We start from the raw sequence: 26081 nt of genomic DNA, 5'->3' as shown, positions 1-26081 counted from the left end.
CTTTTTCTCTACAACAGCTCCTGTGGATCCCAATCCCAATGTATGAATGAAAAGGCAGGAAGTCAGGGGGTGGGGAGTGATTAGTCATTTGTAGGATTATCGAGAGAGAGAGAGAGAGAGAGAGTGTGTGTGTGTGTGTGTGTGTGTTATAGATATGGCATTTTATTTCTTGGAGGAGATGCAGATACTCAATAATCACTGTTAATTAAGTGATTTTTTTAAGTAGATGATTCTGTTCATAAGAAATTCAAAATCTGGGACCTAGAGTCAATTCCTAAGGTCAGGAGCAAACATAAAGATCATGCTTACCTGAAGAACTCCTCTGGTTTTTCAAATTTATTATAATCCTTGATTCTTCTAGTACAGCTGTCTCTTGCCTAAAGAAAAGCCAGTGGATTAAACCACAGATTTCATTCTCTGACTCGCTATAAAAAGGATTTTAGGGGATTTCCATCAAGAACCATATAAAACCATATAAATATTACACAAATATAGACTACAAGCCAGAAAACTATAAATAAATAGAAATTCGAGACCAGCGAAAGTATAAACACAAGTATGCAGACCATGCTTGTTATAGGTGAGTTTCAAGTTTATCTCTGAGTCCCTTGGGGGCCAAAAAGAAGAAAGAAGCAGCATCCATTAAAGTTATTAGAAATGATAATGCATGTTGTTTTCACCCAGAGAAGCAAAGCTCTTTTTGCAGCTATAGGTTCCAGAAGACAAATTTCAAATGAGTAGCAGAGTTGACAACATCCTTAACTCCAGGACCTCTGGCCAGAACTTAAACTGCTTAGGAGTTCCTAAAAAATTGCACTAAGTGACAAGCTCCCCAGAGGGTGGGAGAGGCTTGTGTTCCATTTACAGAGGCAGTATAAACACATAATTTTCTAAAACCACAACTACTACCTTTACTTCTAAAGAGTTCAGGCTACTTTCACATATTGTGAAATTTCACATAAGAGGACCCAAAACAACAAGAAATCTGTGGAGGGAGGAGAATAAAGCACAGAATAACTTAGACTGTGTTTGATTTTCCTTTCTAGAAGCTATCTTCTACAGAAAAACATCTCTTTTCCAAAATTTCCCTTCTTTCAGAATAATAAAGGTATACAATTTTTAGCTGCTTTATTGAGGAATACTTGATATACAAGAAACTGTACATATTTAAAGCATGCAATTTGATATGCTTTCATACATGTATCCAACCATGAAACAGTCCCCACCAGCAAGGTGATGTGCATACCCCTCATCCCCCAAAGTTTCTGCCTGCCCCTTTGTCATCCCTCCCTTCCACCACACTCTACACCTCATCTCCAGCAAACACTGAGCTGCTTCCAATTTTTTAAAGATACATGATTTTTTAGAAAATGTTTCAAATCAGAAACTAGAGTCTATACTGAACATTATTGTTTTATGTGTGCTCCTTAGTCATCCCCTGGCTCTTCTAAACCAATCATCACCCTTTCTGTCTCTAAAGTGATTGGAAATATTGGAAGTCGAATACCATATCTTCAGTTCTTTCATGACCTGCAGAGTTGGCTATGTCAAGGCTGCATGCACAGCCTATTCAGGAAAAGTGGATGGACTACTTTTCCCCTGAAGCACATCTCCAGCTTCCCAGGCAATCTGCTGGAGATAAGCTACACACACTCTGAAAATAAATGACTGCATCAGGTACTTCTTAGCCTCTGCTTGGGGAAATACACCAACCTAGCCTCTCAGAGAAAAACTCTGGCACTCCGGGAAATATGAAGATTTTTGTCAGTCAACATAGCAAGTGGGAAAGAGAAAGATGGGGCAGGGGAGATTAAAAAATAAAAAGAAAGGAACCACCACCACAGTCTCTGACCTTGAAATGGTTGACCACCAAGGACAAGACATACTACAAATAATGCACATAGGAAGAAGAGCTAAGAACTCTAGAACACAGTGCTCCAGGGGTCCAAAAGAAGGAGAGGTGCTTCTATTTCAGAGTAGCCCAGGCTCCATTATGGAAAGGCTGATGACGACAGGGACTAACACCCACAGTTCCCCAAACGCTCTCCTGTGCCCCATCTCCTGTGATTCCCACAAGAGTACTGTGAATAAAACAGTGCTATTAAAGGTTATAATTTTCCCTTAAATGGTGGAAAAACTGAACCTCGTATAGGTCAGGTGACTGCTAAGGAGGGGCAGAGCTGGGGCTGGAAAGTTTTGTCTTTTGATCTCAATGCCATTGCTGTTTCTATGACACCAGACAGCGCTCTCAGGTGGAGGATGTCTAGACAACTAGACAACAACTACCTCAGACCCTCCCTTTAAAAATCAAGAACATTCCTGAATCAAGAATATCCAGGAGATAAAAATAAATTTAAAAAAATCAAGAACATCATTCTAACAAAGGTCCAGTGGTACATTTGCTAAGGAAGTGCTCTGAGAGCCACCCTTGGGCCTCAGGGACCACACACACTGTGGTCAGATGTTGATATGGTTTAGCTGTGTCCCCACCCAAATCTCACTTGAATTGTAGCTCCCATAATCCCCATGTGTCATGGGAGCGACAAGGTGGAGATAACTGAATCATGAGGATGGTTTCCTCCATCCTGTTCTAGTAATAGTGAGTGAGTTCTCACGAGATCTGATGGTTTTATAAGAGGTTTCTCCCTTCGCTGGGCACTGATTCTCTCCTGCCACCCTGGGAAGAGGTGCCTTCCACCATAATTGTAAGTTTCCTGAGGCCTCCCCAGCCATGAGAAACTATGAGTCAATTAAACCTCTTTCCTTTAGAAATTACCCAGTGTTGTCTATTTATTCATAGCAGCATGAGAACAGACTAATACAGGTGCCATGGCAGAGATGTGTTTCCTCCAGAGCGCACACACATTCCAATGGTCATGAGATGAGCCATATTTCAAATGCATTAAAGAGGCTTGCCACTTCACAACCTCCAAATAATCCTATAAGGAAAAGACAGGATAATTACCAGTACTACTATTAATTACACTCAAGTTTCTTGTTGAGTGAGTTTGTATTCTTGAGGATCAGGCTTCCTTAGGTGAAGCATGCTCATGGCCTCACCATCATCATCATGGTAAGTGATAATGCTTGCCATACAGTGGACTCCAAAAGATGTTTGTGGAATGAACAAATGAGGTCAACAGGCCACACTACGGAACTCTTTAATTATCATGTTAAACATGCTGATGGGAAATTATCTGTCCCTAAATCATGGCAGAATAATCATAGTCAAGTATGAGGCAATCCTTTCCAGTCTGGATAGTTTTAAAGAACTTGGTATAAGCATGTATTTCTTTCCATTAAGGTCCTTCGAGAGTGGATCTTATTTGTTTCATTTTCTTGGAGAAAATCTGTCCCTGAACTTGAAAAAATAACATTTAAAAGGAAAAAAACAAAGAAACTGAGTTTGCTAAGAGGTTAAGTACAAGGCTCAGCAGACATACTACAACATATGCATATGTGAGCACCACTTATTTCAAAGCTAGCCTGTTAGGGAGCTACAGATATATTCCAGAGATACTGGTTTGGGGCAAAAAATGTGCGGAATGCCTTTTTGGAACTATCTTTATCTTTACAATCAGTTGATGTGATATACAAAAAAAACCCCTGTCATACTACTTTACAGTCTTGGCTCATTTTTAACCAAAAATTACTCTAGCCAGTTTAACCACCACCCATGAGGCTGACTTAGTGATGAACAACTAACTCTTGGCCAGTCACTGACATCAAATCCACCTTCTAAGAATAAATACCACTAGGGTAAAAAAAAAAAAAAAAAAATCTTCAGCAGAATATGCCAAGGGCTCTAAAAACAAATTCCAAAGAGAGACTTCAAAGATATTTTGAGCAATAGCAACATTATTGGAAGATATGTATAACCTCTCAAAGTGGACTCATACACAATTTGCACAAACTGCAATATAAATCCTTAAACAGCCGAAACATACTTGTAGGCAACAATTCCATTATGTTTTGGTCATCTTTACATTATTCCCCTGGCACAGTGCCTAGTACGTAGTAGGGCATGCAGCAAATGCTTTCAAAATTAGATTTCCTATGGGAATAAAGTACAGAATTACCATTAGTCACAGAAGAGCCATTACCCACTAGACTTTTGTCCTAAGGAGAAGATGCTGTCTCGTGTTTCCTCATTGTCAAAGGTGGGTTTTACCGCTTTGGGGGCTCTACCTCAAGACAGTAACTGACAGATCTATTTGGTTTTACTGCCTTCTACCTCTACTGGCAAGTAGAAAACTTATCCCTCCGAATGTTGTCTCTTAAAGAAATCTTTATTTTAAAACAACTAAAATGTAAATTAAAGGGATTTCAGAATCTATAAAAAAGCACTAGCATCTACTACACTTTTATAAACTGTGAGCAACTGGCTATCAAGACGAAAATAAAAAAAATTATACAGGATCTACTTCCATAGAAAAGGTAATGGAATTCCCTTTGAGGATGTGCCCACTATGTATTAAGTATTATGCTGCCTGCAGTCTTCAGGAAATCCTACAGAGGAGGTATTATCATTCTTATTTCTACAGATAAAGAAACTTGAAGCTTTGAGAAGTTAAATACAGATGTCTAAGTTTACATATTCCTTAGAGGGCAGAGCTAAGGTTCAAATTCAGGTCTGTTAGAATCCAGGTCTCTCCTTCACCTCTAAACTGTGGAGTTTATTCCAGAAGTCTAAAGCAGAAGGCCCATTGGCCAGCCAAAGGGGGCCTAAAACAGTGATTTGATAAACATGAATGAATTGCCAAAGTTTAGAAATATGAGGTTTTGCATAAAACACAGATTTGTACCTCCATTATGTCAAACCTACATCATTCATTTGTCTTTATAGGCCAGGCAGTTAATGCTTTTGAGTCTCTGACCTTTGCTATTCCCTGCTGCCTCCCTAATACTCTGGGTCAAGTGACTTGTTCATGGTCACAAGCCGCAGGCCTCGATCCCACATGTCCTTATTCTTGTCTGCTCTGCTACTCAGATTCTCACTGGCAACCAAACATATATATGCTTTAATGGCCTGTGAAGTGGGGTCACACCATTCTTCCACAATTCCCTTTGAAATGACTATCATGAGCTTGCATTTCTGATGAACATGCTGGAACTGCTAAGACTTCACATCTTTTTTCTTTCATTTGCCAAAAGTCCCCTATAAATAAATCACTCAGCTTCCACATATCCTCTTCTTGGTCTCCCATTCCTGTTCTGCCAGGAGCTGCCAGCAGCAGCTATGGTTGAATACTGAAGGGGAAAAGAAGCTACAAAGGAAGCCCCAGCAGAGCATCTTTGACTTCTAACCCATAGGTCAGGGGATAGGGAAGATGCATACCAGCAGGTGACTCATAGATCACACATACCAGTGGGTGACTCAAGCCACTACCCTTTGGAGTAGACACAATTTTTATTTTCATTTCGGATGTTCGTCAGAGGAAATCAGTTTGAATCATTTTCAATTATGTAAATACTAAAGCATATTTCAACCACATAAGATGGTAAAATTTTCTCCTCCTTCCTCTCAAAGGTACTAAGTTTATCAAATTAAATGATAAAACTTCCTCTCCCAGACTAGGAAAATACACCAAAAACTAGTTTGCCAATTGAAAATTATTTTTAGAGGTGTTTGGAGTATATGCATTATCAAATATAGTTCCTATTAAAAAAAAAAAAAAGCAAAACACAACATTGTACTTATTCCAATGTTTCTATATGTGACTGAAGCCAGAAACTGTATTTGTCAAAATATCATTCTTTTCAGGAAAGTACATCAAATTAATAATGAGTTGTGCCTGAAGAGGTTTTAGAATCTCAAAGTAAGCAGGCTCTGTACTTTTCTAATAAACTAATAAAGAATAGACAGCTCTTTATTAAGAAGAATCGACTTTTTATTTATACCAAAGTGGTGTTTCTTTGACATTTGTTTTTGTTTCATTTCTGACCTACTTTCTTTCTGACAGTCTTGAATGAATATCCATTCTTATGTCCTTTAACCATATTGCAAGGTAGCCAGGCCAACTGGCTTTCGCCCGGACAGTAAATCACTCTGGGACTCTGTGTTCTAATATCAACTCGGCCAGAGATTTGCCACGTGTGCTTTATCAACCTCTCCATCTCTTCTGCTTGACTTCAGACATCTGCAAAGCTGAAAAACAGCTCTGACACAGAACAAAGGGTTTTAAGGTGCTCTGAAAGTGCACAGAGGGCCAAACCATGGCAGCTGTGGATTAGCAGGTTCTCACTTCATTCTGCTGGTGCTTGGAGACTGCACAGTGGTTAGAAGAGCAAAGGCTCAGGGGTCAGACGGCCTGCCACTTATTAACTGTGCAACCTTAGGCAACTCACTTAACCTCTCTGTGCTGCGGCCACCTCAGCTATAAAATGGGACATCGAGAGTTAAACATGATTGGATATTCAAAAGACTTAGTGCAGTGCCTGTCATGCCATAAAACTTAGTAAATACCAGCAATATTTATTATTCTTCCATTTTTGATGCCCTCACTGACATGCCCTGAGTGTGAGTAAAATTTTGTCATTCAGCTTGACTATATTTAGTGCCTTGATTCTTGAAGGAAACAATGTCAGAACCGTTAGTATAATTTCCTAAGATCTAGTCAGACATCTCTAGGGCATAAATTGTTATGTGGGACCAGCCATGAAGTACCGCACTGCAGGTGTTTTGGAGAGTCACGCTAAATCTGAGCAGAGGATGTGAACCCCATGCACCCTGCAGCAAGAGTTTGGCGGGGTGGTTTGCTACTCGCTCTCTTCCCTGACTGATGTCTGGTTCTGACATCCAGAGCATGACATATGACAGATGACAGCGACACGTCTGCCCATGCCCACGAGCACACCCGGGTTTTACAAAAGCCAATGTAATTTTTTCAGTAAGTAAAGAAAACAGTGCACAAGGGGTGTGCAGGATTTCACTTGTTCATTTGCTTTGACATTTTTAGGGAATTTCTTGTGATAGTCCTAAAAGTATTTTACAAACACATGAAAAATGAAATTAGCCATTTTTTCAGGCTTCTACTTCTAATAAAAAAGATGATCATATATGCTTTTGAAGAACAAGCATAAATGTTATTTTATGGCTTAAAGTTACAATGTATAGGCTTTTACTCTTTTCTGAATATGAAGAAAGTTGCCACACATTTTACTTTTATCACTGCTTGCCTTTGATGAAGTCTCTGTAATTGTTACAATAACAACCATACCTTGCATCTTTCTCATATGCAAAAAACACAAATGCTACTCCACTTGATCTATCTTTATTTACTCATTGTTTAAAATGTATCCATAAACCAAATTAAAAATAAAAGAAACTTAAAAACTATAAAATCAAAGGTCCACTCCTGGGAGCCAGCAAAAAATAAAACAAAAGAGCTCAGATTTTGGACACAGGCAGACTTGGATTTGTGGGTGAGAAACTTAGTCCCTTCTCTGCTTTGATTTCCTCATCTGTAAAATAATAATAATAATAATAATAATAATAATACTTATACCCATACCTTGGAAGGCTGGTGGTACCAGGACAGTCCCTGGGGGAAAATGTGGCCCAGCAAATGATTTCTTAAGAAATAGAAGGAAAGTAATAAGGAAAGAGGCAAAAAAGGAGGGAGTAGCAGTGACTCTCCCCAAGCTATACAAATTGGGTTATAACCCAGGCCTTCTGCCAAAATTCTGCCTCTCAAATAGAATACTTCACTGTTTTTATTATGTGAATTTTCCATACATAACAAAGTAGAGAGGAAAGTGTAAAGAACCCCCAAAAACCTATCACCAAGCTTCAACAATTACATTTTACCATTCTGATTTCACCTATTTCCCTATACACATACCTTTTTTCTTTTGAAGGAGTATTTTTTAAAGAAAGTCTTAGGCCTCGTGTAAATTCATTAATAAGTGCTTCTAAATAGATAAGGGCTTTTAAAACTCACAATACCACCAACTCAATAAAATTACCAATAATTCCTTAGTAATATGTAATAAACAGAATATGTTTCATTTTTGCATGTTTTAAAAAAAGGCATTTTTTTACTTAGTTGTTCAAATTGAGTTCCAAACAAAATTCATATCTGCAATTGGTTTACAGGTCCCTTAAGTCTTTTAACTTAACAGTTCCCCATCTCCACTTTTTTCTCATAGCATTTATACACTGAAAAAAAAATAGGTCACTTGTTTTGTAGAACTTCCTACATTCAGGCATTGGCTGATCTGTACCCTTGTAGTGGTGTTTAGCATGTTCCTCTGTCTCCGGTATTTCCTATAACCTGGTATTAAGAGTTAGATGTGGATGTTTAATGAACTTCTGTTTCAGCCTCGTTGAGGGAGGGGATGTGGGTAAGACTGTTTCACAGGTGGTGCTGTTACTTTTCTATCAGATCACATTGGAGGAGCATAACTAATGTTCAGCTGTTCCACTTTTAGTGATATGGAGACTGATCAGTGGGCTCAAGTGTTATCAGCCTGATTCTCTCTTAGATAGCACCAATTTTACTTGATGATTTTATCATTCATTAATGGTTGTTGCTTAGCTCCATTATTTCATTAGATGCTACAAAACTGTAGGTTTTTAAAACTTTTCTAGCACCCTTCTGCACTTATTAGCTGTAATTCTCTATAAAGTAAATAGGAAAGCAGGGGTGGATGTGAGATCTCCTTTTTAAATCTACTTTCAGAACAATGACTTGGTGCCCTAACAATCTCAGAAGTGACAAATGAGAGATTTTTTTGTTTGTTTTATTGTCTTGTGTCTTTAGAATTTTGTCATAAACTCATGGACTTTTATAGATTTTTATGTATTTCTATCCTTTTGATGCTCAAACTGTCTCATCTTTGCCCTCTGAGGGGGTCCCCTCAGGTTGGCTTCTGAATCATTCTGACACGATCCCAGCAGTCTCTCTGATGGCTTTGCTTTAGATGGTTCAAAAAGAACCGTTTAAAAAAAGTAATCAAGAGGCTGGGCACGGTGGCTCACACTTGTAATCCCAGCACTTTGGGAGGCTGAGGCGGGTGGGTTACTTCAAGTCAGGAGTTCGAGACCAGCCTGGCCAACATAGCAAAACCCTGTCTCTACTAAAAATACAAAAAAAAAAAAAAAATTGCTGGGCATGGTGGCATGTGCCTGTAATCCCAGCTATGTGAGAGGCTGAGACATGAGAATCACTTGAACATGAGAGGCAGGGGTTGCAGTGAGCCAAGATCACACCACTGCACTCCAGCCTGGGCAACAGAAGGAGGAGACTCCGTCTCAAAAAAAAAAAAAAAAAAGTAATCAAGAAAGTCTTTATGTGTTGTTTATCATTTTGATATTCCATTTTCCTTGTTTCATAGCAATTACACACAGGGGCTCTTCAATAACATCTACTGATATGTGTTTGTTTATGTGCCTTATGCTATAATTTAAACCAAAAAAATGCAATCCTGTTGAAAATACCAGATGTGACAGGTATGGGAGTCAGGGAGTTCAGTGAAAAGCGCCAGGCTGTGAAGTTAGTCAGACCTGGATCTGAATTCCAGCCCATCACTTACCGACTGTGTAACTTCAGGTTTGTCATTAAATCTTCCTGTGCCTCGGTTTTCTCATCTGTAAATGCGATTGATAACAGTAATACCTATTGTGCACACCTGCCAGTAAGTACTTTAAAAAGCAACTAAATTCTCTTTTACACTACTCGGTCCTGAATAGAACCTCAAGAAATTGTAGTCACAACTATTATTGTCATTATCTATCTTGCATGCTTCAATTTATCCTTAACTATGTTTATGTTACACATTCCAGTTTGAACATCATCGTCTTTAATAGAGAAAGAGAGAAGCCAAATAGTTGAGTAGGTCTGTTTTTCGTCATATTTTAACATTATTCTATCTGCCCCAAGCAATGAGCTTAGCCTTTACTTGTTTTTCTTGTTTTGAGCATAGCTTTAAAGAGCGCTTTCTTGTTGTCTTTAACATTCTCTTCAGCTTCAGTTCAGTCTGAACTGTGCTTTGCAGATATTTTCTTACCGGTTTACACCACTCTTCTGAATTTGTTCCTTTCATGTGCTTGTCTTTCAATCTTCTATACATGTTCTCTTAATATCCAAGCCCATCAAAAATTCCTTGTTCTTAAAATGGTTCCTAGGCCAGGCGCGATGGCTCATGCCTGTAATCCCAGCACTTTGGGAGGCTGAGGCAGGCAGATCACCTGAGGTTAGGAGTTCGAGACCAGCCTGGCCAACATGGTGAAACTCTCTCTACCAAAAAATACAAAAAGTAGCCAGGCATGGTGGTGGGCACCTGTAGTCCCAGCTCCTCCAGAGGCTGAGGCAGGAGAATCGCTTAAACCCAGGAGTTGGAGGTTGCAGTGAGCCGAGATTGCACCACTGCACTCCAGCCTGGGTGACAGAGCGAGACTCTGTCTCAAAAAAAAAAAAAAAAAAAAAAAAAGTTCTCTCTTTTTCCTCATTCCCTCAAAAGATGATTTTGCTTCAGAAATTTTCCTTTCTTTTTATTTCTCTATTTCCCTTTCTTGTTTTTATTTTTTACGGTCTTTTCAAGTCTCTATATGTTGAAAAATCCCTGTTATTTTTCCTTTGAAATATATTTTCCTAAAATCACCACTACCATTTGGTTATGCCCAACTTTTCTTTCTTTTGAAGTTGCCAAACAATACTATCATGTTTACTCCCGCCCAAGGTTTTAGTCAATTCCACTTCAATAAAAAATTTTTCTAGGTAGTTAGAACTAAGTTTGGAGTAGTATTTCCATCTCATTGCCTCCTCAATCTGTGGTTTAAAAAAACAACAGAAAGGCTTTTCTGGATTGAAACATCTATGTTTCTATGGAATGAAACATTGATCAGACATTGGATAGAATTAAAGTCCTCATCAATGACTATATCTTGGCTGTGGCAATTTTGATATTTAGCTGAACCTAAGTGTGTGTAGTATCAGAATCCAACAAAATAAGACTCGTATTCACTTGTCTATGCTAACCTATAATCGTTGTTCAGGCATAACATTTTGGCTCCACTGACAAGAGAACAGGCTGTGTTTTCAAGTTAAGTCATGGCAGTTCACAGTCACAATTTCTACAGGGCTGGCAAAGGATAAAAGCTTATACCCCAACTCAGTAAGTGGTGGAAACACCTTGCTCTTTCTTACACTGTTGAGTTCTCCTGTGAATTCATTGCTACTTAGAGAATCCTAACACGAGAACACAAAAAGAAATTCTAATACAGGCCATAACTAATTACCTTTAAAATGTATTTAGGAGAAAGAATTCAAAACCAAAAAGAAGGCCGGGCGCGGTGGCTCAAGCCTGTAATCCCAGCACTTTGGGAGGCCGAGACGGGCGGATCATGAGGTCAGGAGATCGAGACCATCCTGGCTAATACGGTGAAACCCCGTCTCTACTAAAAAATACAAAAAACTAGCCGGGCGAAGTGGCGGGTGCCTGTAGTCCCAGCTACTCGGGAGGCTGAGGCAGGAGAATGGCGTGAACCCGAGAGGAGGAGCTTGCAGTGAGCTGAGATCCGGCCACTGCACTCCAGCCTGGGTGACAGAGCAAGACTCCGTCTCAAAAAAAAAAAAAAAAAAAACCAAAAAGAAAAAAAAAAACCACCAACAAAAAAAAAAAATCCTGTGTGGCTATGAATAGTGGGTTAAAATTTGGCTAATAGACAAAAATAAACAGCAACTGAAATTGTCTTGCAGTTTAACCTGTCAACGTTTTATTCTTCATGTACCAAATGAGAGGAAATTACATGACAGAAAGACTGTATTTCAAGAAATCAGCTAAGCATATCAAAGTTTTCCCAAAGGCCTTGACATTGACATGAACAAAGTAAAATCTCTAAGTCTAATAAGTATAGCTAAGCTTAGTTACTCCCTACTCAGCTCCAGGCCTTAGGCTAAGAATAGCAATAAATATAAAAATATCCACCAGTTGTCATTCAACTCGTGCGCATGTGCCAGAATCCCTCGCTTCCTTTCCCTCGCGCTCTGAATCATCAACCAAATTTTCTCTCCCTGCTAAAAGTTTTTTAGCAATTCAAAATAAAATCAGACGAAAAGTTATTTCTTGGAAAGTTTTAAAAGTGGGTGAGATTCCTGTTTATGTCCTAGTCAAGCACAAAGACTAGTTGTTTGATAACCATGGTATTTTCTAAAATGAAGTTTTTAGAGAATAAAGCATATCCAGGATAGTTAATCAAACACAATGACAAAGAAAAGGACTTCTGTTTGGTCCAAAATTATTCTGCTATTAGGTCAATACTGAACCACACATGGACTGTCTTGGGCTTCTATACCAAACTGAGCAGTAGCCACCTAAAAATCTTCAAAACGGAACCATGGAGACCTCTGTTCTTTCTGAAGCTGAAAACATTGGACCTGAAAATAACTAAGAAGATTTGGAGGTCATGGTTTGATTTAGTGTATGCTACGGAGCCACGATGATGGGGAATCAGAAGCAAGGAGCAAGTTCAAAAAGCTGCAAGCACCAGGAAAAACGGGCTTTGGTCAAAAAGTGTGTTGATTTCCCTTTAATTTTCAGGGTATACTGTGAGATTAACCCTCGTTCCATTGAGCTAAATTTTATCCATCAGCACAACTCAGAGGTCACTTAAAATCGTAACTTCCTCTTAAACATTCTTATGATATTTACTAGCAAACACATTCCAAAAGAACAGTCACTTCCACTATGTAGAAAGAGCTTAATTGCTAAATTTAAAACTGACTACACTTATTCACAAATGAGGGCCTCATCTTTGTTGGTGACCCCGAGGTCTTCCTTCTCTTTTCCTTGACTCAGCAGCTGAGCTCAGCTTCCTCTCTCTGACCTTCCTTTTCCAAATGCTGGAGCACAGCAGGCATTTCTAGGTCAGCAAAGGAAACTATTACTGCCTTCCAGGAGAACAGTATCTTCTGTGTATTTGAAGGACTGAACAAGAACAACAAGTCAGAAATTCAGTGTACTAACCTCAGTTCTGACCCTGTCTAGGGCATGGCATCAACTGCCTCTTGTCTCTATTCTGTTAGGGGAAAAACCTCCACCATCCACCCCTATTGCTGATTGTCATCAGCCACCTGAATACCTGGCTCAGCAAAGCCTGGCAGAGCACCTTCCCCCACCTTCCCTGCCTTGCTGGCTATGGCACTGTCTTCCTGCCCGAACCACAGGCTCATGAGAATGACCATCTCTTCATCCTTTCCATCCCATACCATGCATTCTGCCACCACTTATTTTTTAAAATAGTTTTAATGACATAAAATTCACATATTGTAAAATTCACCCATCTAAAGTATGCAATTCAGTGGTTTTTAATATATTCAGAGTTGTGCAACCATCACCACAATCTAATTTTAGAACACTCCCATCACTCCAGAAAGAAACCCTTTACGTATCAGGAGTCATTTCCCAAATTCTCCCCACCTCCAGCTCTAAGCAACCACTATCTTCTTTCTGTCTCTATGGATTTGCCTATATGGATATTTCACATAAGTATGCGTGGTATCTTATGACTGACTTATTTCACTTAGCAGCATGCTTTCAAAGGTTATCCACATTGTAGTCTTTATTGCTGAATAACACTCCATTCAGTACTTGATGAACAGTGGGCTGTTTCCACTGCTTGGCTGCTATAAATAATGCTGCTATATACAAGTTTTTGTGTGAACCTGTGTTTTTGTTTCTCTTGGCCACCACTTATTTTTAGTACCCACTCTGCTCTTTGTCTCTTCTTCTCTGGTCTCAAGTCCTATTTAAAAAGAAAAAGGCTTAGGAAATAGGCATTCACATACCCTGTGGATAGAATGAAAATGGTACTGCTTTTCTGGAGGACAATTCCCCAATATCTATCAAAATTTTAAACACACACACTCTTCAACCTAAAACTTCCATTGCAAGTCCCCTACAAATAACCCCTTTACAAGTGTGCAGATCACGATAAGGATGTTCTCTGCAGCACAGTGCATAATAAATGCAGACATTAAGAAAATAAATTTAAATACTGTTCAATAAGAATCACGGAAAAGCAGTACAGTGGACCACTATTCTGGTGATTAAAATAAAATAAGGTAGAACTATATAATCGTATGAAAGACTGTTCCATACATTAATTAAATATATCAAATTACAGAAAATACATCTATTAAATGAGTTCTCTCAGATAAAAGCAGATATATTGTGTGTGCTTGAATGTCCATATAAAATTTCTGAAAAGATACTTCTTTAAAGACGAGGATTAAAGGTTTTACAGAAAGAGAAAATTACTTTGCATTTCATCTCTTTTTTGTACAACTTGAATTGTTACCATAAGGATACTTTTAGAATTTAAAATGTATATTTTAAAATAATAGAAATACTTCCTGGAATCCTCTGAAACCCTACTGTGAATCAGTTGGGAAGGGTGTGAGAAAATGAATGCCAAGGAGAGAAGAGACACACCAAAGAGAAGCTAATGATGCTGAAAGCGAACATCACCTGTTTCATAATCGACCCCTGGCAACCCTGACTCTAATCTCCAAATGGAAAGCATCATAGGATTCTGACTCCTACCCACATTCTCAGCAAGGCACTATGGTGCCATGGAAGAAAGACAGAAGTCAGACAAGCCCAGGGTACTAAGCCAAGCTCTGCCACTTACTAACTATAAAACTTTCATTCAATCCCCCTTCTCCAAAACTCCTCTTTGCCAGACTATAGAGTAACCCATGCTCTTTCACCACTATTTAGTAACTATACTTGAGATGCCAACTCCTAAGCATGTCCATCAACCCTACAAAACTCAGCTCTAAATAGTACATCTCACAGAAACCTTTCTGAAAACCAGGACTCCTAATCCAAACCTATATACGTGTTTGCACATCCTCTACACAGGTGTGTGCCCTCCTCTTCATACTGGTACTTAGTTTACTGTTATTTCATGCATCTTACCCCTGCCCCTACAAATTCTAAGGGCATGTACCCAACCAAAAACTATTGGGCACATTGGGTCTAAAACTTGCTGGCATGTGATAAAATACTGCTTGTTGATGTTTGAGCTGTATCCGGAAGGTTATTTTATTAATTATTTACTGATAAAAACTTGACAAAATCATAGATGAATGGTAAATGTGGACAACAAATGCTCACAGGAGCACTGATCATCATTTTGGGTTTTTGTCAGTTTATTTCTTTCATTTTTCTCAATGTATATCCACAACTAGCCAAGGTTATTTACACCAACTACACAAACACAAGTGTCTGTATTTCAGGACAGATCAAATTCCCAACAAACTGTGATTCATTCTTCAAGACCCTGCCTCCATGAAGCTTTCCCTCCCCACCCTAGCAGCTGGTCCCTTCCACCTTGTTGCTTCCTTGCTCCTCATTTCATTTAGTCATTATTGTGTAAATATTTGACACCTTCCTTAGGCTGTGAACATCCCAGTCTTACTCATCATTGCATCCATATAACCTTGGATCTGTTACACATAGAATGGGACTAAAGAAAAGCTATTTAAACACACGAGTGAGTGGGTCAAGATTAATTTTCACTCTCAGTACAAATTACTGAGAAGCTGTAGAGCCTCCAGCCCTGAGGGTATATCTATCCTACTACCCTAAAATACCAAACCTCTCCTTCCCCAAAGAAAACTGAAGTCTACCTATAATGATCAGAAGAACATCCTTAACCCCCTTCCCACCTCCTAACCCATCTTCACATTCCAAAAGGCAAGGGCAACCCTATGGCAGAAAACAATGACATTTAAATGCAGAATAAATAGCAGCATTTGGGGAAAGTGGGTTCAAGTTCCAGTCCTGCCACTAAACAGCTGGATGATCTTGCATTGGCCACTAAATTCCTCAGGCCCTCAGGCTCCTCATCCATAAAAGAAGGGGTAAAACCTCTATCACTTCCAAGGCCCCCATCAGCTCTAATACTCTAGGAATCTATGAAGCAGAAAATTCATTTCATTTTTTCTTCCTTTTATTTATTCAACAAGTATTACTGTATGTTTGTGGTGGACTACATAGTGATGGACTACGTGTTTATTAAATCCATTTTGGTTTTCGCTTAAGCACAAATTTCCCAGGTTCACTTGAAAGTAGCTACGGCGGCCAGGCATAGTGGCTCACGCCTGTAATCCTAGCACTTCAGGAGGCTGAGCCCAGGAGTTCAAGACCAGCCTGGGCAACAAAGTGAAACCCCATCGCTACAAAAAATGCAAAAATTAGCCAGTGTAGTGGTGCACACCTGTAGTCCCAGCTACTTGGGAGGCTGAGGCAGGAGGATTGATTGAGCCCAGGTGGTCAAGCCTGATCACACCACTGCACTAGAGCCTGGGCAACAGAGCAAGACCCTGTCTCAAACAAACAAACAAACAAAAAAAAACCAAAAAAAACAACTCACATAGTAGGTATGGCTATGAGTTCTAGCCAACGCAATCTGAGTGGAAGCAATGTGCCCTACCTCCAGCCTGGCCTCCTGCACAATCCATGCTCACTCTCTCCCCTCTCCTGCCAGTCAGAGACAGATGATTCAATGAGAATTCCAAGGCCTTAGAAAATGACAAGGCCACTAGATGAAAGATGTCTGGGTCCCTGAGTGTCTGCATGGAGCAAAGCTCTCCTTTCTTCCAGCAGCAAATAACCTGTATTAGTCTGTTTCACACTGCTGATAAAGACATATCTGAGACTGGGCAATCTACAAAAGACATTTAACGGACTTACAGTTCCACGTGGTGGGGAGGCTTCACAATCATGGCAGAAGGTGAAAGGCACACCTCACACGGCAGCAGACCAGATAAGAGAGCTTGTGCAGGGAAACTCCCCCGTATATAATCATCAGATCCCGTGAGACTCATTCAGCACCACCAGAACAGCGCAGGAAAGTCCTGCCCCCATGATTCAACTTCCCACTGGGTCCCTCTCACAACACCTGGGAATTCAAGATGAGATATGGCTGGGGACACAGTCAAACCACATCATAACCTATGTCAAACCACTGAGATCTGGAGTTCTTTGTTACAGCAGAGAGCCTACTCTGACTTACGTAAGACATATTGCATATGCACTGTCAGCTTTAACCCTCTTAACAACCGGACTGGTAAATATTACTATTTATATTTTATGGATGAAGAAATTGAGTCTCAGTGAAGGGAAGCAACTTGTTCAACATCACACTGCTTCAAGGTGGCACAGGTAACATTTGAAGCTATGCATCTCTAACTCCAAAGTTCATCTTCTTCATTTTTTGGGAGATGATTGCTACCAAAGCCCCTCTACACTTCCCTCCTTGCTCCTGGGTACCCTTCCCAGTTGCAAACAGTTCCTGCAGGTGCCACTCCTACATAAATCCACTTGCTACTGAGAAGCAGCACAGGGCACGATAAGCAGGCCTAGCTACGAAACTAGAGGCAAAGGAAGGCCACAACCAGGCTTTGCTGTCCAGTCCAACCCTGGATCTGACTCAATCAGTCTGTGAACAGTAGAAGACTGAAGCTCCTACTAAGCCCATATCTTCAAAAATATCAACAATATGCTCTAGGAAATAATCCAGAGATGACTAGACTACTTTAATTTTCCCTTAAAAGAGTCAATCTAACATCATTAAGAGTGACATTTAAATGCTAATTGAAAAAGCACTGTTCCCATGTCTCTAGACAAGTATTTGCATGTTAATTAATTCTGGGCGTCAGAAGACCGGCTTCCAATATGAGGTGTCAGAGTAGAGAGTTTCTTTGCAGAGGAAGATAAAAGGCTATGGCATAGACATTATAAATTACCTGGTTTCAAGAGTTCTAAAAAGAAATAAGCTATCCTTTGCAATGCAAATTCATATTGCCTCTTTTGTAAAGGGCACATTCTAATGAAAGGACCAAAATATAGATTTCCTACTTCAATACTCTTTTAATGTAGTGCCCTCATCACAGATCAAAATGCCTTTTACCAGAACAGCGGCTAACGAGCTCATAAAGACTGTCAATATGGGAGACAGAAACCTAATGCCCTAGAAGCCAATAAACCACAAACACACTCTGAACAGTCACAAAGGATGTCAACTTGATTTTTTCAAACAACAAACCATTTCTTTCTAAAAGGAGTCATGCAAATTAGTACGAACTCACAAACCACAGACTCAGAATGATGGCCATTAGGCTGAATATTTTATAAATTAGGTTACCTCGAAAGACGATAATTTAAATAAAGCATTCATTCAACTTGCTACACTTACACTATATTTGTTGGCATTATAATTTCTATGGTATAACTTTCACTGTTGCACTATTGCTTTTCATATACGATCTCATCTTAGACCTGGAAGATAAATAAGTGTGCCCACTATACAGATGAAGACATTAAGACTCAGAGAGAATATATGGTTTAATCAAGATCATAGAGGGAAAGAGCAGTGAGGTCATGTCTAGAACCCAGTTTTCTGGATCTAATTTCTATGTTCTTCCCATGCAATTATATTATCTTTCTTCTATTTCGTTTAGTTGCTGATTGTCCCTGCTACTAAGTTCACTATTGCTATGATATTCCTAAATGTGCAGAGGACATAAACATTCAGGGAATAATCACATTTCAAACAGGCTTAACAAGGTTTTCTTTTTGTGCTCTTCCGTAAAAGTCCACCCCAGTAACAAAAGTATACTGATTAATTCATTTATCACACAGACATATGTTGTAAATACACGTGACAAGGGGTTATGTGTGGTATAGAAAGAGCAATTATTAATTAATAGGAAAATATAAAAACACTGAGCAAAAGCCATGAAAAGGCTATTCACAAAAGAACTACAAATGGCCAGATGAAAACTAGTTCACTGTCAATAGTAATTTAAAAATTCAAATGGAAAATACAGTGAGATATTCTCCAGGTTCAACAAGAGTGGGTGAACGTATTATAACTCTGCGAGAGGGTTTAAAATGATAGAACTTACTGGGGAATATGAAGGTGCATGCTGTAGGATCCAGAAATTCCAGTTTCGGGAGTCAATTCCAAGGAGACAAAAAGGCACTAAAATACGTATATTTGTGAATGTTCATTGTTTACAATATTTGTGAATGTTCATTGTTTTTGTTTTGTTTCATTGTTGTAAACATAAGTTTACAACACAAGGAGATTAAATTTTTATGTTAACCAAAAAATATTCTATAGCCATTGAAAAGAATTATGTTAAAGGTAAATAACTAAAACATAAAACTTTGAATGAATTACAGAAAACCCAAATAAATGGAAAGATACTCTGTGTACAAAGACGAAGATTCAATATTGCAAAGACATCAACTCTCTTAGAGATTTGATTGTAAAAGCAATTGATCTATAGACTTAAAACAATCTCATTAAAAAATATCTGCAAATCTGAGTGTGTCTCTGTGTGTACTTGTGGACATTGACAAGCTGTTCGAAGCTGTTCTAATCTTTTCATTTGGAAATGTGAAGGATCAAGAATAACCAAGAATCTCCAGGAATTGGTGAAAAGAAGATGTAGTCCTCAGTCTACTAAGCTGCAGTAATCAAAGTATGTGTTATTAGCTCAAGGGAAATACATCAGTGGAAGAGAATAAGGAGTCCACAGCTGGACCCATTCATATATGGATATTTAATTTATGTTATGAAACAGGTTGTATGGCAGGGCAATGGGGAATGGATAGTATTTTTGTTAAGTGCTGCTTGAGCAACTGGATATTAATGTAGCATAAAACGGAACTTAACCCTAACTTTTCAACATACACGAAAATTAATTCCATGTGGACTGTAGATCTAAATGTGAAATGTAAAAGAATAAAGTTGATAAAAGATAACATAGGAGGATATCTTCATGACCTTGGGCATAAGTGAAGATTTCTTGAACAAGACTCAAAAAGTACTAACAACAAAGAGAAAGATTGGTAAGTTGGACAACATTAAAATTGGGAAGCTCCATTAACCCTATCAAGAGAGCAGGAAAGGCAAGCCACAGAGTGGAAGAAGACATTGCTAACACATATAACCAACAAAGGAACTTACATCTAGAATATATAACGTACAAATAAATGAGAAAATGTCTGACAGTTCTACGGAAAAGTAGGCAAGAGACAAATACTAAACAAATACTTCAACACGCCCACCCAAAAGACATCCAAATGGTCAATAAACATATGAAAATATGCTTATAAGTCAACAGGAAAATGCAAATTAAAATCACAAGAGACTATAACAGGTCTACCAGTTTAGATAAAATCAATTAAGACGGACAAAACTAAGTGTTGCCAAAGATAGGGAACAACAGTAACTCACATAAATTGATGATGGTATTGTAGATTAGTGCAACCACTTTCACAGTATTCCCTAGAGCTAAACACACACATATCCTATCACCTGCCAATTCCATTCCTAAGGCATATAAACAAAAGAACAACTTTGAAACCTGCACATGTATGCCAAAAGACATGTACAAGAATGTTCATAGCAACATTTTTCATAATAGACCCAAACTGGAAACAACCCCAATGGCCATCAACAATAGAATGGAGGGCCAAGCGCAATGGCTTATGCCTATAATCCCAGCATTTTGAGAGGCTGGGGCGAGTGGACCACTTGAGCTCAGAAGTCCAAAACTAGCCTGGGAAATATGGTGAAACCCCACCTCTACGAAAAATGCAAAAATAATAGCCAGGTATGGTTGCGCATACCTGTAGTCCCAGCTACTCAGACAGCTAAGTTGGGGGAGGATCATTTGAACCTGGGAGGTGGGATTGCAGTGAGCTGAGATTGCACCACTGCACTCCAGCTTCGGCAACAGAGCAAGACCCTGTCTCCAAAAAAAAAAAAAAAAAAGTATATAACAAAAACAACAGAATGAGTAAATATTATGGTATGTTCTTTCATATGAAATAAACTGCAATGAGAATGAATAAACAAATAATACATGTGAAAAACATGGATGAATCTCACAAACAAATATTGAGTAAAGTAAGTAAAAAAAATAAAAAAACTACAGACATTTCATTTATGTAAAGTTCAAAAACAAACATTATAATGTTAGATTCAAAATAGCTATTATCTCTGGTGGGGAGGAAGAGGCCATGGGAGGCTTCTGGGGGTACTGGAAATATTGTTGCTTGACCTAAGTAGGGGGACAGTAAATGGATGTGTTCATTTTGTGGTCATAAACTGAGCTGTACACTTCGGATCTGCGTACTTTCCTGCATGTATGTTATATTGCCATAAAATGTTTTAATCTATATTTATTGGCTTGAAAACATGTTCATGATGTATTACATGAAAAAAGCTGCTTAGCAAATTACGTTATTCTTTTTTGAGATATATAGAGTAGAAGCATTCTTATCTAACACATTTAGGATCAGAAGTTAATTGCTTAATTTCAAAAGCTAGTGAAAGTGAGGATTCATAAAAAAAAAAACCACCTGCTGCCTAAAACATTTTATTTTAACTTTAACACTGAGGACTTGAGTATTTGCTGGCTAGAATTCCACATAATCTTTCCTGCATAAATCATATCCATAATCTATCTTCTTCTCTATTTTCAGTTTCAATTTCTTTAACATGAAACAAAAATTTAAATACACTTGTGAAGCAATATGAATGTTGAATCCTTTGTGACTTTTAACATTTATTTTCAAATCTTTCAGTTATTCCACCTACTTACTCTGAATTCTAGAGCAATTGTTTTAGAGATGTGTTTTTATCACATTTTGCTAAAGCATTCAACCTAATTTATTGGCAACGACTCTATTTTTATACTCATATTTCATTGGTTTATGTAATATTTAATTAGATTACAGAATTACAGTAAGTTCGATTGGCATAAACAGTACTAAGAAAAAAACAAATGGCTCTTAGTAAGCACACAACTTTGGTTCTAAGAAAGACAAATTTATTAGCAGAATGCATTTAGCCTTCAGTGTTTCCAATGTATATACTTAATTCTTTGCATTAAAAACAAGGAAAGATATACTCCAAAATATCAATACTGGTTTATCTTAATTGAAGGAGTTTTTGGTGGTGTTGAATTGAATTTGCTTGTGTGTACTTCTTCGGAAGACTTGTATTGATTGTATTTAAAATTACATCTTTTCAGGTCATAAGAAGCTTAGAGCATTCTGTGGCATACTGCTGAAGACTGGTAGTGGTTGGAGGAAGCAGATGGCATGAACCCTGCCTTCCTCTAAGTGGGTGTGAAATGTAATGATTCAGGCTTTTAAATTAAATGCATAAAGATTCAAACCCCAGCTCTGCATTTACTTAGGTGTACATCCTTGGGTGTGGATCTCCTCTAAAACTTAGGTTTCTCATCTGTAAAATGGGGATAATGGCACCTACTGCTAACAGTTGCTGTGAAAATTAATGTTATAATTTAGGATCCAAAGCCCTAAACACAGGACCTGACACACGATAAACCTCCATGAATGTTAGCTTAAAAAATGACAAGAGTATCTAATAGAGGACACAGAATAAATGTATACATGATATAACCAAATAAATGCAAAGCATCACAGCACAGCCTACTGGCAACTGAGGAAACACAAAGTGAAACAAGGGACCTGAGAGAAATGAGGCCAACCAGGGAATGCGTTTATCCAATAGAAGAAGTGGCTCCAATTAAGGCTTAAAGGAAGTGAAGAACAGAAATGAACAGTTTAATATTTCAACCAATCTCTGGAAGGAAGAGGATATGAACGAATCTCACTTGCACATGGCTGGAGTTTGGAACATACAGAAAAACATGCAGAAACCAGATCCTTTGTGAATGTGAGATTTAATATTTTAGAAAGCACAGGCAATGGGCTTTTTCCCTAGGACCAGACAGAAAGGACAAGGCCTGAGGGTCTGTTTGGGTACATGTGAGAGGGAGAACATCCTGGAAATGTGTCCATGCCCATTTGAATTTCTGTTACTTGAAACCACAAGTCCTTGGCACACACATTTCTATTCTAAGTTAGGCCAGCTATCTCTTGAGAGTCCCTAAAGGAAAGTTTCATTCCTTCAATCAACACATCTTCCTCTACAGTGTTCCAGGCACTGTTCTAGGCACTAGGAATAGAAGGTTGAATAAACAAGCTCAGTGCCCTCAGGAGCTTACATTCCAAATAGAAACTCTGACTCTTTATCTTCCAGCAAAGGATGGCTGATGCCATTAATACTAAAAACATCTGTCTTCTGAAATAGGTGCAGTTCTCAAGAAAGAGAAGCAATCGACCAATCACCAGGACCAGTTTCGCCTTGAAGTTAATTTTAACCTCTACTGAAGGTCAAATGAAAGCTAGAGAAAAGTATCAGGAGCACTGCCAATTCAATAAAGGGACTGCAGGGCATTGCCAGAGAAAAATCCCAGTGTGGCCAGAGGAAGTTTGAACAGTTCAAATCAGATAACACAGCTCAAAGGGCAACTCCAAAAAAGTATACTGTGACAGGTGACAATTGGGAGTCTATTAGCTTTTGTTTCAATCAGAAAAAGCAGTATCTTTAATTACGTTAGTATTCCATTATTACATTCTCATCACTAAAGGACTGCACAGTTTTGGCTAAATCAGGTGTAGCAAAAGACACTGCAATGGGGCAGGAAGGGCCGAAGAAGACACTGCATAGTGGCACAGTCTGTCGGCTAAGCTAAATCCCAGAATCTTAAGATTTACTAAGGAACACTTGGGGAAAAAGAGTCTCAAAAATAGCCAGAGACTTAGTAACTTGACTGGTATAAGCTGTCAGAGGATGAACGATGACAAGTAGAACAGGCAGGCATTTTGAGTTTTCCATATTTACCAGCTATATCTCAAAAATAAGATTTCTTGTAGAATACTTTCCCTTCAAATATGAATAATTTAAAGGTCTAAACAAATGTTCCTCAGAAGGCAATAAACTACCTTTTTAAGGAATGTCAATTTCAATCACTTTCAAAATGCTTCTGTTAGTGGTTCTTAAATTATGCCTCCCAGGATTATTGGTTGGAGCTCCTCAAGCTGGATCAAGGTATTCTGCTAAAATCATACATGACAGTCTTTTACTAATTCACAGAAGGAAAAAAAAAAAAAAAACACCTTAATAAAACGTTCTCAGCTTTAGTATTTTCCCCTTAATTTTTATCTAAAACCTGTGGCACTAACTAATGCATTTCCAAAGAATGCCAATGGAAGACATGAGAACAAAGAATAAATAAATTTTACTGGAAAAAAAAAAAGAGAGAAATAACCTGTCATGCTTAGTCCAGCACCTTGTTACCATCTACAGGTGTTACTGGAGTTGTGCTTTTAATATTGCAAATTCTAACTCAATCCTAGGAGGGCGCACCTAGGAGCCAGCTCATGCCCTCTCACCCTCGATAAAGAGGCTTACCTTCTCCCCACACAGCTGCATTGTGGATCCCATTGTAACGCATGGGGAATATTACTGATTATTGGGAAAAATTACCGTTCCAGGAAATAGACAACCTCAGGTATACTTTCTGAATCTATACTTTCGGCATCTATAAAATGCTTAGTTCACATAGGGCTAAATGGATCCTGTACTCCAAAGAGCAGTGTAAACTGCCAAGTGCTATGCAAATGTACACCGTTATTATTAGTAGTAGTATTAATATGATTTACTAAAACTTCCCTGTGAAAACAAAAAATCAGTAACTCCCGCTTGACCTCTCTAAATAACTCTTCCAAAAGACCTTTACTCTATGAGCTGCAGGCAATTTGTGATAAAATAATGTTTCCCTTCAGGCATAACAAGTGCATCAAACTATTCATTAATAATGTCAAAAATATTGAGTCTGTTTTGCTCTCTGGAATGGACCTAGACTACATGTTAGATTTCTGATGCATAACCATGCTCAATATTTTAAATTTCCATTCAGCCATATCTCAACCACTTTCCCAGTAAGAAAAAAAAAAAAAATTCAGAATTTCTGAATTGGAGAAATTTAATTATCTCAAGTTCATTCCTCCATGGGAATTTTTTCCCCAAATAATTCAAAACTGGATAGATGCCTTTCATTTATATAAAGAGGATAAAGAAGTATGTATCCTCTTTACCACACTCACAGAAAGTTAAGTCCTATAATTTCTCCTTACAGAAAAATGTATCACAAAAAACCATTAGGAGAGAAAAAATGAATTCTATGAAAGCAATTCCACTCCCTGTAGACAAAAAAACAAAAATATGATTACTAAATATCACAAAGCGTTCCACAATTTGGAAGAAAATTGTCATAAGGATACCACCATGTCTTCCCTAGCGGGAAGGTCAATTTCCAGAGCAATTGAGACTCTTAAACCCTGTGGCCTTCTTGTTAAATGAGAGAAACCCACCCATGAAAAATTTAAAAGAAAGAAAGACCTAGAAAGAGCATGAAGAAATGTATCTGAAACTTTGAGATGACTTTATTGTATTAAAATCTATCAATAAGAGCACTAAGAAACCATCCTCTGTATACCCTTTGTCAATCAAAAAGCGCCACCAACCAACCAGCTGCACAAACGAGAAATGCTGAAGTTACCCTGGAGTCCTTCTTCTCTCTCATCTCCCACATCAAGCCCTGTTCTCTTGTATCCCTAAACATTTCTAGAATTCTCCCCCTTCCCTCCAGCAACTCTGCCATGGCCACCTCTCACCAGGGTTAGTGCAATAGCCTCCAAACAGGTCTCCCTGCCCCCAGTCTTGTCACTTCCAATTCACTGCTCACAGAGCAGCCAGAGTGACCGTTCTTAAGCAAAAACAAAAAACAAAAAACAAAAAACCCTGATCATGTCTGATCCTCTGATTAAAATAACTCCCCAGGAAAAACATCCTAAAACCATAATGTGATTTATAAGACTGTTGAAAATGTAAACCGTGCTAATGGCTCCAGCATCGTCTTGGGACCCTGGCTGGCTCTTCACACTCTGTCTGCCCACCAGACTGAATAAAATTTCCTGAACCAGCCATACCCGCTCTTTGCTTCTGGGCTGCAGGAATGATAGAACAACCAAAAGAAATTGGGTTTATTTCTCTCATTTAACAAGAAGGCCACAGGTAGGCAGCAGCAGATACTCATGAACATTTCTATGGTTTCAGAGCCAGTGGATGTTCACCATCCTGACACTATACTGACCACATGTCATCCCTGAGATGG

General features: G+C 38.6%; 1 protein-coding gene across 10 annotated transcripts in view; it reads right to left on the bottom strand.

Annotated features, from left to right (window-relative positions):
* CRADD (CASP2 and RIPK1 domain containing adaptor with death domain) overlaps positions 1-26081 on the bottom strand; it is a 179556-nt gene that overhangs the window by 60095 nt on the left and 93380 nt on the right. Inside the window, exons 3-4 of one of the 10 annotated variants that reach the window (XM_077952836.1) lie at positions 9538-9592; positions 310-377 (exon numbers count right to left, since the gene is read on the bottom strand). In XM_077952836.1, the coding sequence (XP_077808962.1) occupies positions 310-377; positions 9538-9592 (123 nt within the window). 10 annotated transcript variants of the gene reach the window in all.

This window comes from Macaca mulatta, chromosome 11 (genome assembly GCF_049350105.2).
Source record: "Macaca mulatta isolate MMU2019108-1 chromosome 11, T2T-MMU8v2.0, whole genome shotgun sequence".
NCBI classification, from domain to species: Eukaryota; Metazoa; Chordata; class Mammalia; order Primates; family Cercopithecidae; genus Macaca; species Macaca mulatta.
The sequence above is the reverse complement of the archived record's forward strand: the minus strand, read 5'-3'. Positions and strand labels throughout refer to the sequence as shown.